Source organism: Pteropus alecto, unplaced genomic scaffold, assembly GCF_000325575.1.
Source record: "Pteropus alecto unplaced genomic scaffold, ASM32557v1 scaffold24, whole genome shotgun sequence".
Taxonomy (NCBI): domain Eukaryota; kingdom Metazoa; phylum Chordata; class Mammalia; order Chiroptera; family Pteropodidae; genus Pteropus; species Pteropus alecto.
The window spans coordinates 20,288,044-20,305,609 of record NW_006439192.1 but is presented as its reverse complement, the minus strand read 5'-3'; the positions used below and the strand labels follow the sequence as shown (position 1 = coordinate 20,305,609).

Genomic DNA, 17,566 nt, shown 5'->3' with positions numbered 1-17,566 from the left:
ATGTAAATAATCTTAATCTACACTGCAGATATTAAGTTCTATATTTTTCGTAATTATTTTTCCTAAGCCATTCCAGTATCGAAATTCATGAACACATTTATTGTTTTATATATCAATAATTGATTTTCCATTTTGAGCAATATATATTTCCCATATATAGTATATCATTTAAATATGTCTATATGACATGCAATCTCTAATAAATGATTTATGAATGGCTAAATTATAAATTATAAAATGCTTCATAATTTTATGGCATAGATTTTCAATAGCATATAATGTATAGATAATGAGTTCAACTTGAAAGGCAAATAACTTTAGGCAAAAAGTGGGAGTTTTTTTCCTAAAATATTGATTTTACAATGAAGTCACAAATAAGCACTTTCATAGACAAAATAGGGCTCAGGGCAACTTTCCTAAGTTTAGTAATAATATAATATGGTGGTTTTTAATAAGGAATTCTTATTTATAATACATCATAACAACAGTATGAAAATTATATTTATGAAGATCAACCAAACTTGAACAAGGAGGCGAGGCAAAAATATTCTCAAATAATTCATTACAGGTAAATCAAGATAGATCCTCAAGATATGGTTGTTTCTGAAATGAGAGTGATTTCTGTAACAGCTTAGAGAAGTACTTACTGAATAAGCACAATCTTCATAATGAAATGTTTATGGACTTTAGGACAGATGTGGTATGGCTATCAAGTAATGAAATTAGGTTTATTCTAGGTCATTTGAAAACACATCTGTTTTAAAGTGAAAAATCGTAGAAATGTGCAATTAATTATGCATCTGTGTTTCAGGCCTGTATAATAGAAGTCTATTTTGTTTTAAAATAAGTAGAACACGTTCACAAATTCTGGTTCTTTATGTGCATATGTGTGTTTGTGTGTATTCAGCTGTAAGGCCACTTCGACTAAATGCTTTTACGAATGTTTTGTTACATTCGCATGCATTATGTAGTCTCCACAATGCTGGGTGCTGTGTTGCGGATAGATAGGCATGCATAATAGTGGCGAGCTCCACCTCTGCAAACTAAGCTGATTCAACTCAATTAGAATATGTATTTATTGGATATCTACTATGTTATTGGCACCAGGTTGCATGTTATAAAAATATATATAAAAGAAGCATATATATGACCATCTCCAACAAGAAGCCTGAAATACCACTGGGGATATAAAATACTCAGATATAAAGCAATCAAAACAATAAATTATTAAGAAACTAAACTGAAGCTCATAAAGTACTAAATAAGATTGAAGAAGGGAAAAGCCATTAGTAAATTTAACATGTCTTTTTGATGATTTAACAGATGTTTGATTCTTCTAGAATAGATTGCTTTATGATAATCAATCCAAATGATTGTGTCCCTTATATTAATCACCTTGCCCTGGAAACGTTTATTCAATAGATGATATCCCTGACTAAGTCTGAGAACCAACCCCTTTCCTCATGGCAAAGAACATTCATTTCAAATCTCACAAAGTAGTGAGATTCATTTTCAATTCCATTGTCAGAGTACTGTGACAGTGTTCTACTTCGCTCTTGACTGTAAGAGCAAACTTGCCCTCCACATTTATTTTATTCTGACTCCTACCGATACCTGTTGGCGGAGTGGCATGCCCACTAGTCAGCTGCTTCCATTCTTCCTGACCACCTCCTGTGCCCTCTGACATATGAGTGATTTTCAGAAATGAAGGAAGATAGGGAAGACACTGAAAATATGTAACCTATCCCTCTAGACATCAGTTTACAAACTAAATAAAAACTCGACAGATGATTCCTGTCATTTGAATGAAACTCTTTTATTGTCGTCTAAAAGAATCATGTCTACAGTGGACTTTATCATGTGCTTTAACGGGATATCTTTATACTTTTTTCAGAGCCAGATAACAGTGAATGGAAATTCTGGAGGTGTGAGTCCAATGAGTTACTATCAAAGGCCATTTTCTCCTTCAGCCTACTCCCTACCAGGCTCACTCAATTCAAGCATTATCATGCAGCATGGCCGGTCACTTGGTAAGTCATTCGATAGTCATGATTTTCATGACAATTTCAAATTTAAAGCATCAAAGTAATTTTTCAAAAATATTCAACACTATTTAATGATCCTCTCCTAGGGGAGAAATTAGGGACTGCATGGATTCAGCACTGGGGAAAACAGGCATCCAGTTATTCCAAGACAATGACTGCTTGTATATCTTATTCTGGAGAAGGCTATTAGATATTTGGGGTATTTGGGGTGGTGGTGTAGAAAGAAAGAGATGGGCAGTTAGGGAGAGGAGAATTCATACTACCGGAGAACATTCACATAGGGCATTTCCACAGATGGCAAATACCATCCATGTCCTAGGCAGCCCTTGTTTTGCGGAAGAGCTTTCACCTATAGAAAATTCTTTTGGTATATATAAAGAAGAATTACGTAACAGTTAAAACTATCACTAAACCACTGCCTCACGAAGTAGTAAACTATTCAAACTGAGGCCAGAAGATCCTCAGTTAGGAATGTGAATTTCTTTAGATGATGACTCCAGAACTTCATGGAGACATAGTTCTTAATCCTTTGGGAATTAAGAATTAGATGAAAGATATAGCTTTCCTCCAGAAACAAAATAAACATTTGAACATTTATAAAAAACTTTAAGCATTTTATGTCATGGGGCTCATGAACTCTTTGAAACTTCCTGGAAAAGAAACTGTGCTATAATGATAGAAACATTTTTATGTGGTAAAATATACCAGGATGGTTTAGGAAATAATGAAATAAATATTTCTTAGTTTTTAAAAATGTAACAAAATAACCTAAAATATTAAGAAACAGACTAAATCAAACCATCATCTGAATTCAAACTGATAAAAGGTTTCATGATGTTGAACAACTAGAAGGCTTCCAGAGCAGCGGGGAGCAGAGAGGAAGGTGGAGGACCACGTGACCACAGCACACCTCTCACAAAAGTAGGAGAGGACTGATCCTCTGGCCACCACCAACCAACAACAGGGAGAAAGAAACTAGGACATGGAGTTTTAACTCCCATTTCCTCTTTGACAGCAAGCAGCACCTCCTCTTCCCCAACGGGGTATATATTGAAAGAACATGTTGCTGTTAGTTTACCGAGGGACATTCAGCATGTACATTGTGGAACTAACTCAACTTCAGTGTCAACAAAAACTTCATAACTATAAAACTTACATGTAGCCATGAGACTCATTAAAGAAAAGTCTAAATATACTTGCTCTTCTCTAATGCTGCTCCTGAGATAATCTGTGAATCTTATAATGATGTCCTTTTAGAGTATAAGAAGGTAGAATGTCCTTGTGCCGAAATGTTGCCCTTGAAAAATCAGTTCATGGTGTAGTATCATAATGGGGGCCCATTATATCTAGATTTTTTTTTTCACTAAGCTATGCATTGTCACACATCTATGGTAAAACTGTACAAATTATTCTAGCTGAAATATTTTCTCAAATAATTATTACCAAGGTCTGACTCTTTGCCCTTATTGCTTGTCTTAATGAACACAATTTTGTGCCTCTCACCCCAACAAACAAAATACATAAATATTCAAATATAGATAGGCTTTTATATTAGAACATATCAATGGGTAGATTTTACATATAAACTATACTACGTGGAACAAAATTCCCTGCATAGACGTTGAACAAATTCCAATTGGCCAGTGCTGAGATAGTTCCTGAGGAGAATATACAAATCTATCCTGCCCTAGAGGAACTTTATAAGTAGTTTAAGACAAAAGACTAACAAAATGAGAGTTAGTGGACCATATAAGAGCATAATAAAATAAAAGACTAACTTTTTTATTATATAAGCTATAAGTTCATAGACTCTTATGAACTATATATGAAGGCAGAATTAATACTGTTTGCTTAGACTGGGACTTTGCATATACTCGGTGCTCAAAAAAATTGTTTGATAGAAATGTTAGCATCATGGTTGTCCTTTTTTGGAATTAAATGGAAAATCAGAGTCAAATATCACATTATGTTTTAAATTAGAGTTGCTTGGGAAAGATATAAATTACTTTTACATACAATGGCTCATAAAGCAATTTTATTCTTCGCCTTATTCATTCTTCAACAGAATAGGATCAAAAATGTTTTTCTGTTGCAAACTAAACTGAAAATAGCCATAACAATAGTAATAGCTGTTATAAATGTTATCATGGATTTTAGCTTACAGGAGTCTTATCTCTAATTGTCTTTGCAATGATGAATTAATTTTTAAATCTTATTTATGAAATTTTATATAAATTTGCCATGAAAACACAGTCACATTTTTTGAGATATAAATATATATCAATGCCACTCTGAAACATCAGGACTTTTCCATATCCACATAAAATGAGAACTTTCTGAATGACAGACCTGACAAATCATAGCAGAGAATTATTCTTAGTCACCAAAATTTTGAAATTTATTATTAAAAAAAACAGGAATCATATTATCAATTGTACCAGATAGATGGTAATACTGTTGATTTTCATAAATATCTGTGAACTAAGAGTGAGTGGAATATGTAGTACACCGAGTCCTTCCTGTTTCTTATGAAAGTACACTAAACGTTAATAAAGATGGTATAAGATAGGAACATGATAAAACTCATCTACTTTATATATTTAGGGCAATTTTTATACTCAAGGGACAAGAAGTCATTTTTCGTACTTCAAAGTAAAAGCAAAGATATTATGGCTACTCAAATAAAAATTAATACTAGTAATTTTAAATCTTTTATTTACCCATAAGTCTTCACATCCAAGTCTGTGTTTAGATGTGAAGATTTCTTAATGGGATTTTTGTTTTCACTTTATTTTTATGAAATCGCTGTCATTGATTCAACAGTCACATCTTTTATTCTAAGAACACTTTTGAATAACAATATCCAGCAGTTTCACAAAAATAATATTAATATAAACTATGAACTGGTGGAAATTACTAAACTTGTCTCAACTTCTGCCCCCTTATCAGTAAAATAGGTCCCCCCTATTCTCCTACCAAGATTACTAGAAAGATGAGATAATAATGCATATAAAGTGCTTTCTTACAGTGGCTGCCACATGGTCACGAAGTCTTTCAACAAACATCATTCTTCTCTCACCCTTCTTTATAATGGTGAAGGTCTTCTTGTTAGAGGTCAGTTCAGTATACACATCCATGTTAACAAGGAGTGGCTCAAATTTAAGGTAAATGAGTTAAAAGAAATGGTGATGGAAATTAAGACTGTCACAGCTGGCATAAATATGTAAGAGGCATCATTAATTTTGATTCTTTGTACATCAAATACATTATATTTCACCACGTTTTCACCACAGATTCTACGGAGACATATCCCCAGCATGCACAATCTCTGGACGGCACCGTGGGCAGCTCCATACCACTGTATAGATCCTCAGAGGAAGAGAAGAGAGTGACCATCATCAAAGCTCCACATTACCCAGGGATCGGGCCCGTAGACGAATCCGGAATCCCCACAGCAATTAGAACGGTAGGAGATGCCAGCGTGCGCGTCACTGCTCTGGGGCTGTGCACAGACACTACAAAGGATGGATTATTGGTGGCTTTGTGCATTCCTATGGTCTTATATAATGAAGATTGCCCTCTGTGCTATCTGAGTTCTCATGAATATTATGCTGTGTGTGGCAGAGAAAGAGAACTGTCGATTGGAAATAATCACACAATCTGTTTTTCCATTTTAACTAAAAATCATGAAAATTGTGATTTTGTTATATGATAAAAGTATGTTTTGTTTTACCTTTTACCAAGGAATGTTAGGACAATTTAGAGAAGAGAAGGAACAAGAAAATGTGAATTCTTTGTCTGCATTGAATTCCTGTGCGTTGCAAATAAACCAGTGATTTGTTTCTTGAAATGGATGTGTGTTAACACCAGGAGATGCAAAGCTGTGAATTGGGAATTGGGAGGTGAGATGATTGGAGAGAAGAGAGTTAATGTCATAGAAAGGAAAAACTGTCTAAAGAAAAATACCCATTTTTAGTGTCCCTCTTCAGCTGTGTCTGCTGAGAGCTCTTGGGGATGATAAGTGAAAGTGTTTGGATTTTTTTTTCTTTTTAGTCTTTAAACTCTGCCAAAGCATTTCTCAGTGTATCAGGGCAGCCCCTTCTGGCACAGCTCAGCCATAGCAGAGGCAGCTATTGAGAGCTTGGGCAGGCAGCTGCTTGCTGACCAGTCCACTTGAAGAGAAGGTTTGTGCTAGCCGCGAGGAGGACGACTTGGGAACCAGGATGAGAGCAGCAGCACCTTTGCAGGTGAAATTGGCGGGGGAGGGGGAGGGCAGTGCGAGAGTGGAGCTCAGTCTGCCTGCTCTTGTCTTCAACACCCACAAACCTGCCTGGGATGTTGCCAAGAGCTATTTCCCTGGAAGGCAAACCTGGGGGGCCAAAGACAATAGTGAATAGAGGGAAAAAATGGGAAAGAGATTAGAAAAAGAAAAAAAAAAACCAGTGGTACAATTGGAAACACTCAAACAGGACTAAAAACGAAGTACGGAGGTTTTCTTCTTTCTTTGAATTTGTATTTATTCTAAGGGGATTATGTGTTCTATATCATAAAAATTGATTTTTCCAAGCATCTGTATTAGAATTGGAAGCTAAAAGATAAGTCTGCATAGCAATTGTTATGAATTTTATACTCATTAGATTCTGAGAACTTTGAATGTGACTAATTATAAAGTCCTAAAAATCTATTTTGAAACTGATTATTGTCATATTTAAGTGATAGAAAAATTCAGGGATCATGACTAACATTCTCAATTTTATGAGACTGCATGTTTCTGGTTACAATGTTTTGTCATTTGTTTCTCTTTTAAGATTTCTGACTCAATGGTTAAAATTGAAATTTTTTCCCCCCAATAATGTAGAATACAGTGTCAGACAGGTATGGTATAATTGATTTTTTTAAAATTGGCCCTTGAGGCATAGTATATACACAAATTAGGAGATCCCTGATTCTATGAAGTTACAGATTCTGTCTGCAAAGATTTCATCTGAGGCCTCTGGGTGCATTTTTAAGTCAATAAATGATAAATAAAAATGAACATGCAAAGCCAGACAGTCTTTAAATCTGTAAGACATAATTTTCTTAAATAGCAAGGCGTTGCTTGTTAGTTTTTAAAAGGAGAAAACTGAGATGTAGACAGCAAAAATCGAGTAATATTAAACTTTTTATATTATTTATTTATCTACTGCCAAATCAAAAGAATGTTTAGATATGCTTAAGCAAACATATATATTAAACAGTCAATGCTAGGTTCAGTTCTATAAAATAAAAAATAAAATATAAACAACCCGAAAGTTCCTTATAAGGAACCATAATTTTTGTGCTCTTGTTTAGGCTTTTAAAGCTTTACAAAGAAGGTACAGGTCTGTGAAGACTCTTATTCACGTTTTCTGTTTTCCAGCCTTGCCAAGCACATCCCAAGTATAGCTGTGTTTATGAATGTCGAGTCAGGCCATCTCTAAGCCACTGCAGGCCAAGAATCTCTAAGGTTGTTTTTCTTTCTCATCCAGCATAGAAAGTAATGATTATCAGACTCAAATTGCTTCACATGGGCTCTCTGCTGAGCATGCACACCAAAGGCAGTACTGTCTCAATGTATCACGTTATAGTCTTATTTTAGACAACTAGCATACACTGAGGAAAGAGAATTTTGTAAAGTAACCCAGAAACTCTAGAAAGCCGAGAGTCAACAAATGTACCTTTGAGTTATTTGAACAGAAGGAAGCAGCTCCCCAGACTGCCCTCTCTCACATGACCTGGATGTCTGTGTTAGCTTTTTACTGCCAGTCTTAACAACAACAACAAAAACCACTAGGGTTCACCTCCCATGAGATTGTCTAATTACGGTCAGCTAGTTAAGTGAAATACAAGACTCTTTTCTGCCAGTTCAAATACAATACCGTTTGAGCATTTTCAAAACTAAAAAGGAGCAAAAATAGAATAGAATAACTGTATACTGGTGTGGAGAAAATATGTGCCTTTTCCTTTTTGGAAAATCTCTGCATGATAAATCAATGTAGAGTTCTGATGTTCTGTAAACTACAGGAATGTAAAAATTCGGGTTTACTGAGCCAAGGTTATAGAAAACAACTGAATAGTGAATTGCTAGTGGTTGCCGTCCATGTAAAATAATTTCAAAGGACACATACAAGAGTAAACATCTTCAAATATGAGTAGACTTCTATTTACTTAATCTCAGTATTAGCCATAACAATCTCCATGAGAGCATTTACAAAAGGAACTTTAAATGCTTAGATGACTTCTTTTAGAAGGGACACAGAGTTTTATTATTCCCATTTACCAGTCTCATATTCCCCTTTGCCAACTGACTGGGCATTTCTGGCATCTCTGTGCTCACCATATAAAGCTAGCAGATGGCAGAACTGAGATCCTGCCTGATATATGCCCTCCAGCAAGGGAAGGAAAAAAATCTTGTCTGTCAAGATACATTGCCATATACAGTGATATAACTTACTTATTAGGCATCCTTTTAGCCAGTGGTCATTGTCCAGGTATGGTTGGAAAACAGTTTTGCACAAGGCCGTGTCTTATTTTCTGTTGCTGAATACTGGAAAGGAAATAAAGCTTAATGAAAGAGAAATGGATCTTTTGTGAAAATAAATGTTCCTTAAAGATACTTATTCAACTACTTTGTTTAAGCCAACAAATAATAGCTAGCCACTGCACCCACTCCCTTCAGCTCCTATCATTTGAATATAAGATCAATCAATAGTCCCCTTAATTTTTCCATTGTAGGAAGAGCCTGGAATGAACGAAGAGGTGATATGCAACAAAGTCAAGCAGGCCTTAATATTAATCCATATTTGTGGTGATTCCCGGAATCATATTTCCTTAGAGACCAAAATAAATTTAGCTATAGCACAAAACCCTCAGTTTCCACATGAAAAATGCAATGACCACATTTCTGAGAGATAAACCAAGATATAAAATTGAAAGCAAAGTTCATTCTAACAAGTACAAGAATATTTTTGTGGCAGTCCTACTATCCAATAATCTGGTTTCATTCATTATTTTATTCTATAAATATCTGACATTCTCTACAGTTATTATTTATTGAGCATTTCTAATATTCTAGGCATTGTTCTAGGTCTGTTTGTATACATCGTCTCATTCAATTTCCATAATAATTCTATGACATGGATATAATTATTTCATTTTAACAGAGGAGAAAACTGAGGCACTAAGGTTATCTAACTTACCTAAATTCATGTTGCTAGGAAACGGAAATTAAAGGAACTAAGATTTGAAAATAGGTTTATCTGACATTAATTTTGACTTTCCACTACAGCCCACTGTTTCTGTCCTCTCAAAAGCCTGGGCTAAACAGGGAAGAGCTTCTACTCTCAAGGAATTTACAATTTAGCAAATGTTGGGTACATTTAATTATCATGTTAAAAAAATTTGTATACAATATCTATATTTTTAGATTTGATCTCAGACTCTCCATTGTGTCACCATATCCAGTATTTTAGTAACTTAGACTAGAAAATATCAATTTTTTTTTTATTTCTCTAAGACTGAGTTGATCAGAACACAGTTTGAGTCAAAAATATTCCCTAGTTAATTCTAAAAATAATGTTTTAAACAGAACGGTCACTAAAAAGTTTTTAGGGATGATGATAATTATTACCAAAGCAAACCGTTACAACACTGTAACTTTTATTAGTGAATTTTGTATAAATGTGTTTGTGTAAATATTAACTGTCTAGTGCTGGGTACAACTATAATTTGGAAAAAATAAAACCACAACATATAATGTTCTAATTCAGCCAAAACACAAACAAGGGGTAATATATTTACAAACTGTATGCATAACTCGATAAATTACTGATATTTTCATCATGAAAAAGATTTTTTTTAATCACAGAACAGAAATTTGCTATTAAAAACGATAAAATAGAGAAAGAAAAACATTGAGGAACAATGTTTATTTGGAAGGAGTTTGTAACTGTTGGACATTCTCTCTTGTAGACTGTTGACAGACCGAAGGACTGGTATAAGACAATGTTTAAGCAAATTCACATGGTGCACAAGCCGGGTATGTACGTTGTTCTGTGTTCTGATCAGGTCCTACTGGGTTGAAGGATGTATATGTAAACTCTCCTTTAGTACAGTTTTGGTTCATGCAAAATGACAAGACCCTAGCAAACCCCATGGCCCTCACTCTTTTCAATCTCCCTACTTATATCACCCCTCAAATCACAGACACCGTGCTCCTGCCGCACTCAGATCTGCCAAGAAGCCTTTGATAAGATGACCTGAAGGAGTGCCAGGTGCTCTGGTCTCTTCCCTTCGTCCTTTCTGATCCACAGTCTAAACCTGCGTGGCACGTCGTCTGCTTAGACAGATTCATTAATCCTCTGTCCACACATGTCTGCTCCTTAGCGATAAAGACAGTGAGCATAGATAGGTAGGTCTCACTGAATTGACAAGAGATATTTAAAGCATTTACTAAAGGAAATTCATGATCCAAAAGAAAAGGCTACCTGGGGAGCGAGGTAAAGTTTCCGGTCTTGTATACTATGAAGAGGGCAGCCGAGAGAATGTGTTACAAACAAGAAAGATCAAATCTCTGAGGCCTAGCAAAAAAACAATATGTGGATTTTTTTAAAAACGGTGTTATGACCCAGGCAAAATACATCGGTTGTCTAGCAAATTTCTGTTGTTTCTCTGAAGTTCTGCTGTCTTGTTATGCTATGGTAACCAAATATGTATTACCATAATATTTATGTTTCGTTTTCTAGATGATGACACAGACATGTATAATACTCCTTATACATATAATGCAGGTAGGACGGGTTTCCTTGCTCGCAATGAATATTTTAGGCCCTGCAATGCTTGGAAAAAGTTCGCAGTCACTTTTTTTTTTTTTTTACCACTGTTTGAGTGCATGTCTTCAGTTTACACAATCAGAAGAATGCTTTTTTCTTCTTTTCTCACAGCATGCATAACAAAAAGATTGATCTTTTTCATGGAGATGAGAACTAATACTGTTTTAACTCATTCATTCTTACTGTTGGTTTATTTTGGGCCCTAGGAATGTTTAACCGAAGTGTGAAGGCCAGCCTGAAAGAATGTACTGTAACAACTGGAAGGGAGGGAAGGGGGAGGGGGCATACAAAATAAGATAAAGATCTCTTTTTATCAGTGGAGAGAGTGATTACTATTGCGTAAGATCTTTCAGATACCCTTCACAAAAACAAGTCAAGCAAAGTATTTTGTGACCTTGTCTATGCTTTTGCTCCAAAATGCAACCATTCATTCAAGAAGTTTTTTAAAGTCCCGCTTTGTCTGGACACTTTTCTGACTCACAGTTGCCAATGGTCATGACGGAATGACTTCAGTTCCAGGCACTTTTACTTGTATTCGAGTGCATTGTTATCTTGTGAACTGGTTGCAGGCCGGAGTGACGAACCCCTAGAAAATGTTTCTTGGCATCGTCATCACTTTCTCCAAAATGTCACATCAGGGGATCCCACACAGGGCTTCCTATCCCAGCTCAGCTTTAGACACAGCATCTGTTTTCCTTTCTTTAGAGTAGGCTCTGAGGATCAGTCTCACCTTCCCTTAAGTAGCTGCACCCTCACTAGGGGTCCCCTTGCCAGCCTGGCCTCAGAACTACAGAGGTTCTCCCCTCCCCTCAGGCGATTCCTGATGGACACCTGAATACCACCACACAGGCCCTTTAATTTTTACGGGTTCTGCTACTAGGCTCCAAAGACAAAGAGATGGAAAACAAAACAAAACAAAACAAAACAAAACAAAACAAAACAAAACGAACCGAGTAGGACAGGCTTAGCAAGTGACAAGACCTCTGGTTTTCTGTCCTCGTTCTGCCAGATGATAGATAGCAGGAGGCCCACTAAGATGTTTCTTCAATTTTTACTCCTGGCCACAGGTACTCCAGACTCACCTCTTGTGTTTAGCTTGTAAAATAAAAAATTCAACTGAGTAAAATTTAAAGATCTCATTCACTTTATTCAACAATTCATGAATTAGGCAACATCCAGTATAGAAATGAGCTGCGGAGAGCTGTACAAAATGAAAGACTTTAATGGCAAAAGAGAGCAAGAACAAGGAAGTTATATATTAGGCAAAAAAGCAGACCGGTTATTGCAAGGTCACTTTCCTTTAGGAGTTGGCTGAGGTCTATCAGGCGGATGACCTAACTAGTGCTGATCAGGCCATTCCTGATTGACTGGTTTTAGACTCTATTTCTGGGAGAGGCCTAACTGTAGTTAAGTTTGGCGACATGGGGCTTAGCATGAGCAGCTCCATTGGGGGCCTTTGTCCTGTTTTTAACAAGCCCGAAGTCTGACCGTTAAACAGTAAGGCAAAACAGAAAGTGCAGACATTGTTTCTTTTTATTTGTCATGGTAATTTGCATGGAACTTCAGGAGAAGCAAATGAGTGAAAATAGACTTAGCTCAAAAGACTGAGATTGCAGGAAATTCAGAATTTTTGTAATTATTTTTAATATTGAAATTTTGCATTCATTAGTAATTAGGAAATTGAACAGTAGTTATGTACAAACCTGTAGAGCCCTTCGAGAGTTTTACCATTTAATCAGTAGACAAAGTGATTACAACTAGTCTCCCTTTCTACTAACTCTGCATCCTGCTTTTTCTGCCTTTTTTCTGTGTGCCATCTCTGCTACCCTTTTCCTCTAACCTCTCAAACCAATCCTTCGGAATTCACTCATCGGTTTCATAATATCTTCTGACCAATCTATCATCTTCTAAGATCCTTTAATCCCTAGTATATGTTTTCTACATTTGGCCTTTATTGTGTTACCAATTATTTTCATAGTTCTGTTGTGTCTTATATCCCAGATACTCTCTAAGCTTATTAAGAGTTTCTGTTTCCTTAAGTCTTGAACAGCACATGTAAAATTTTCTCAATATTTTATTTCATTGCAATTAACATGTCCATTACAACATGTAAATCAGAAGTTTTAAAGTAATAGAAGGTATTCAGAAAGAGTTCTATTAAATACTTTTAATCTACCTCTGAAATTTTAACTGTCATTAGTTTATGTTATCCAGGGGGATATTTGCTGAGTACCTGTAAGTTATTCCTAGTACCAATCTGAATTATTACTAATTCCAGAATAATTAATGAAGATTTACTGTAATCAATGCTTATGTATAGAATACAGTAATAACACATTAATATAGTAATGCATATTAATAAATTAATAAAATCATACTGCCCAATGCATGCATTATGATATGCTTATTGATTATAAATTTGATAAAATCACTGGATATTTTATGGGGTACAAATAATTTATAAAGCACTTTTAAAATGTTATTTGCTCCTGTTTTGTTGTGTTGTGTTTGTCTTTCATGATAGGCCTGTACAACTCACCCTACAGTGCTCAGTCACATCCTGCTGCAAAGACCCAGACCTACAGACCCCTCTCCAAAAGTCACTCGGACAATGGCACAGATGTCATTAAGGATGCCTCCTCCCCTGTCCCTCCCCCACATGTTCCTCCTCCAGTCCCACCACTTCGACCAAGAGATCGGTCTTCAACAGAAAAGTAAGTCATTTCCCCACCCCACCCCCTCGCAAATGGCTTATATTTACCTTAGTATGAAAATAAGACCCCATGACATTCAGTAGAAGAACTGGTGCTTACCTTACTGAGATGGTATACGTATAATCTTATCAGTCTTATATATACAATCTTGTTAGTCAATACATGTACCATATTGACTTCCTCTGTTGAGATTGTAGTAAACTCTTTCGCAAGTTTGGTTCATAATACAGTGACCTAAGTTAGACCTGATATAACCTGTGCACAATCTCTACTTTTTGATCAATAAATGCATATAAGAAGACAAAAAGAAATAATTAACACGTACTCCCTTCGGCACAGCAGGTCAGAGACTATGCAGTTAATTTTCAGTTTCCTCAGATTTGAAATGTTAGGTCTATTAATAATTTAAAAGTTCCTTCTGATATGCAAAAATATCTTTTTAAGAGTAGGAAGTTTATTCATAAAAAATAAATAAGACATTAGCTAATAAGTGTCTATCTGTGACTCATTTCCACTAGCTTTTTGAGCTGATATTAATTTTCATTTCCCCACTAAAATATTTTTATGGAAACCATTCCCACAAAAATAAAAATTTATAAATACACTTTTATTGTGTCATTTTAAAATTAAGGTTATGACTAATAATCCTACTTACAGGTAACCTTTATTGAGAGTTTGCTATGAGCTGAGCATTAGGCGAGCATTAGTACAGGCCTATCATGAAAAGCTGATATTAATTTTCATTTCCCCACTAAAATATTTTTATGGAAACCATTCCTACAAAAATAAAAATTTATAAATACACTTTTATTGTGTCATTTTAAAATTAAGATTATGACTAATAATCCTACTTACAGGTAACCTTTATTGAGAGTTTGCTATGAGCTGAGCATTAGGCGAGCATTAGTACAGGCCTATCGTGAAAAACAAACACAACACAACAAAACAGGAGCAAATAACATCATTTAATTCTGAGAACAACCCAATGGGATATGTTTTATTTGAAACCCCTTTAAGAGAGAAAGAAATTGTGACTCAGAAAATTAAAGTAACTTGCTCAGCTCATTTAGCTAGTATGCCTAAGCCAGGATTCAAACTCAGCTCTGACTGATGTTGTAGCTCATGCTATACTGGCAATTAATTAATAAGGGTATAAGAATTATTCCACATTAATGCTGTTTATTAAGCATTCATCTTCATACCCATCTCAAAAATATTATATTCAACACCTCATTGTACCATTAAGAGTAACCTATGATCACATAGCATATAAGATACCACGAAAATTGATACACAGCATACTTGAAGAAATTCTCATTTTAATAACAATCGCCTCATGATTATATGTTTAGAAGTGTGATGTCTTAAATGTGAGAAATACTTGTTTAAATACAAAATGGTATCTCTGCCATAAAAAAGAACTAAATTAACTCAAATGTAAATGTATTATTTGCCCTATTTGTTCAGTAAAAATAAATCTCATTAAAAAATATACTAATCGCTTAAAAATGTCTAGATAGCTTTCATATATATTGTCTCATGTCATGCTCATAAAACCTCTGCTGAATATTGCTTATCAATGTACTAGAAAGCCAGCACTTGCCTCTCATTCTCCTGTCCCTCAGAGCACTTCTATTTCTAATATGCCATGAAGTCAAAATTCCATCCCATTCCACGGGCCAGAATTCTCCCACATATAGTCAGAAAATCCTTCTTCTTCAAAAGGGATCCTCCTCGAGGAAGCCTTCTTTAGCCCCAGCTACTTAAAGAGCTTTACTTTCCAAATCCCTGTCTTTGAGGGCCTCTTGAAGGATATTAGTTCAGGGAGAAAAATTTGATTCCAAGATCTCCCATGCAATGGGATAGATGCCCGACTCTTGTTTTTCAAAGATGACACCAAAGGAGGATCCCCCGTCCCCACAGCCTGCTCCTATGGATGGCAACCCAAGCGATACCTTTGTACTTTTCACAAAGTATGATGCCATTTACAAGATAAACAAGATCAAACACGACGTGTACATTACTCCTTGTCACTTTGAATTAAGGATGCCAGGTCACAGAGCACTGGGATAAACTCACATGACTTAATGGAGCGTATCCACCACTTTCTCTAAACACGAACATATTCAGCTGCCAAAGTGTACAGCCCGAAGGTTTATGAGCAGATCACTGGCTGTGTATGTACAAACCCCTTGTGTGAGTGTTCGAACCAGCAAGAAGAAAGTCACTGTATGCCGGGGAAAAACAGAGGAAAACATAATGTAAAATAAAAGAAACAGCTCTCCTTAAATCATTTATGTAAAATAAAACATAAATGTGGTATTTTGGGCAGATTAACTTTTAATCCTGAGAGACTTAAAAAAAAAATCTATACTAAAACTTTGAAAACAGCGAGTAGTGATATACAACTGCTTTAAGCATAGAGAATTATTTTCATGTGTAATTTGTTGGTTATTTCTAGGCATGACTGGGATCCTCCAGACAGAAAAGTGGACACAAGAAAATTTCGTTCTGAGCCAAGAAGTATTTTTGAATATGAACCTGGAAAGTCATCAATTCTGCAGCATGAAAGACCAGTAAGCACTTGTCATTAAACAGAACGCCAGTTCTCTAGACTTCCTGGGTTCCCAAATAAACCTGAATTTCACATGATTTAGCAATTTTTGTCACAAAGGTAATTTATTTATCTGACAATATTTAGAAATCATGTTTATTTTGTATCATGATTTGTGCATCTTGTCTCAGAATTAAAGATGCACGCTCTAATATATTGTTCTTTCAGACCAAACATAAGACTTATTTGCATATAACTATAGCTGTGCCTAATCATAGCCCTGAGTTTAATTTTAAAAAAAAAAAAAAAACACTCATAAATGAAACACTTAAGTGCTAGTCTACATTGCTAATGAGAAAAATCATTCACTAATCTGTCCGACACAAGTGGACCCAGGCAGTTCCATCCCTTTGGTTCCATATAGGTTTCTTAATATTTCTTTGGCTTAAGGGGAAATTTTTCAAATTTTTTATTTTTTATTTTTTTTATAACAAGCTGTTTTAATGGATTCTTATTAAATCCCTCTCAGGTTACCAAGCCTCAAGCTTCCTGATTGATTGTCAATCTAATGGATCAAGATTATGTTTAACGTTACAGTATTTTTTCCAATTATTTACTTTAATCATATGCAAACAAAAAGATATGTAAATTGAAAAATAACCATTTGCTTCCCCAAGGCGCAATTTAACAAATCCGTTCTTCCTTGGCCCTCTTTGTTTTTATGTCCCGGTCCTCCTTTCTGAGTCTTGTTTTCCCTCCTTGATCAGTGCCCTCAGCATCTCTTTGAAACTATAATTCCTCTGCATCCTTATCAAAAATCTGCTTCTAGAGAAACAATTGGTGTCATTTGCAATTTACTCTCGGTCTTGTCTTAACAGAATTTTAGGTGTCAGTGAAATAAGAAAAAGAGTTTTCTTTGTTAGTTCCTTTAAGAGCATCCAAGAAACCACATTATCATACATGCAAGGCCGGCCCTGAAATTTGATTAGAAACCCTCACCTCACCACACCCAACATGAGAGTCCTTGATTCAGTTTTTTAAACCCTGTATTTATGGTTATGTTCTTGAGAAACATGTTCAAAAACCTTATAATCGCATAATTCGTATATGATATTTATCTAAGCCTTCTTTGCCTTTCTTCGAATAACTCATATCTTTTAGAGTAACAGAACTTCAACAGAAAAACTGAAAGAAAAAAAAGGAACATCACTGATTTGCAGGCTCTGTTGCAAACTTATAACCCATTTACCAAGTTATATGGTTGAATATCATGAGACTTTGAAATTTTTAGTACGAGAATCGAGTGAACCACGATGTCACCATTGCGTAAAATTGAAAATAGCAAAATAATTGTGCAAAAATAATGAGTCTCAGATTTAAATGTAAATAACAAAACTTTAATGA

At 35.3% G+C, this 17,566-nt stretch overlaps 1 protein-coding gene across 6 annotated transcripts in view; it reads left to right on the top strand.

Moving 5' to 3' along the window:
• The window catches only part of SORBS2 (sorbin and SH3 domain containing 2), a 299,053-nt gene that overhangs the window by 230,367 nt on the left and 51,120 nt on the right, over window positions 1–17,566 (top strand). For 4 of the 6 annotated variants that reach the window (XM_006916395.3, XM_006916394.3, XM_015592904.2 and 1 more), the window contains 6 exons: window positions 1,895–2,030; window positions 5,339–5,511; window positions 10,035–10,101; window positions 10,808–10,852; window positions 13,419–13,608; window positions 16,070–16,184. In XM_006916395.3, the coding sequence (XP_006916457.1) occupies window positions 1,937–2,030; window positions 5,339–5,511; window positions 10,035–10,101; window positions 10,808–10,852; window positions 13,419–13,608; window positions 16,070–16,184 (684 nt within the window). In that variant the 5' untranslated portion in view covers window positions 1,895–1,936. Of the gene's footprint in view, window positions 1–1,894; window positions 2,031–5,338; window positions 5,512–6,145; window positions 6,293–10,034; window positions 10,102–10,807; window positions 10,853–13,418; window positions 13,609–16,069; window positions 16,185–17,566 lie in introns of those variants that run through there. The other 2 variants (XM_006916402.3, XM_006916396.3) reach the window with 2 other exon arrangements.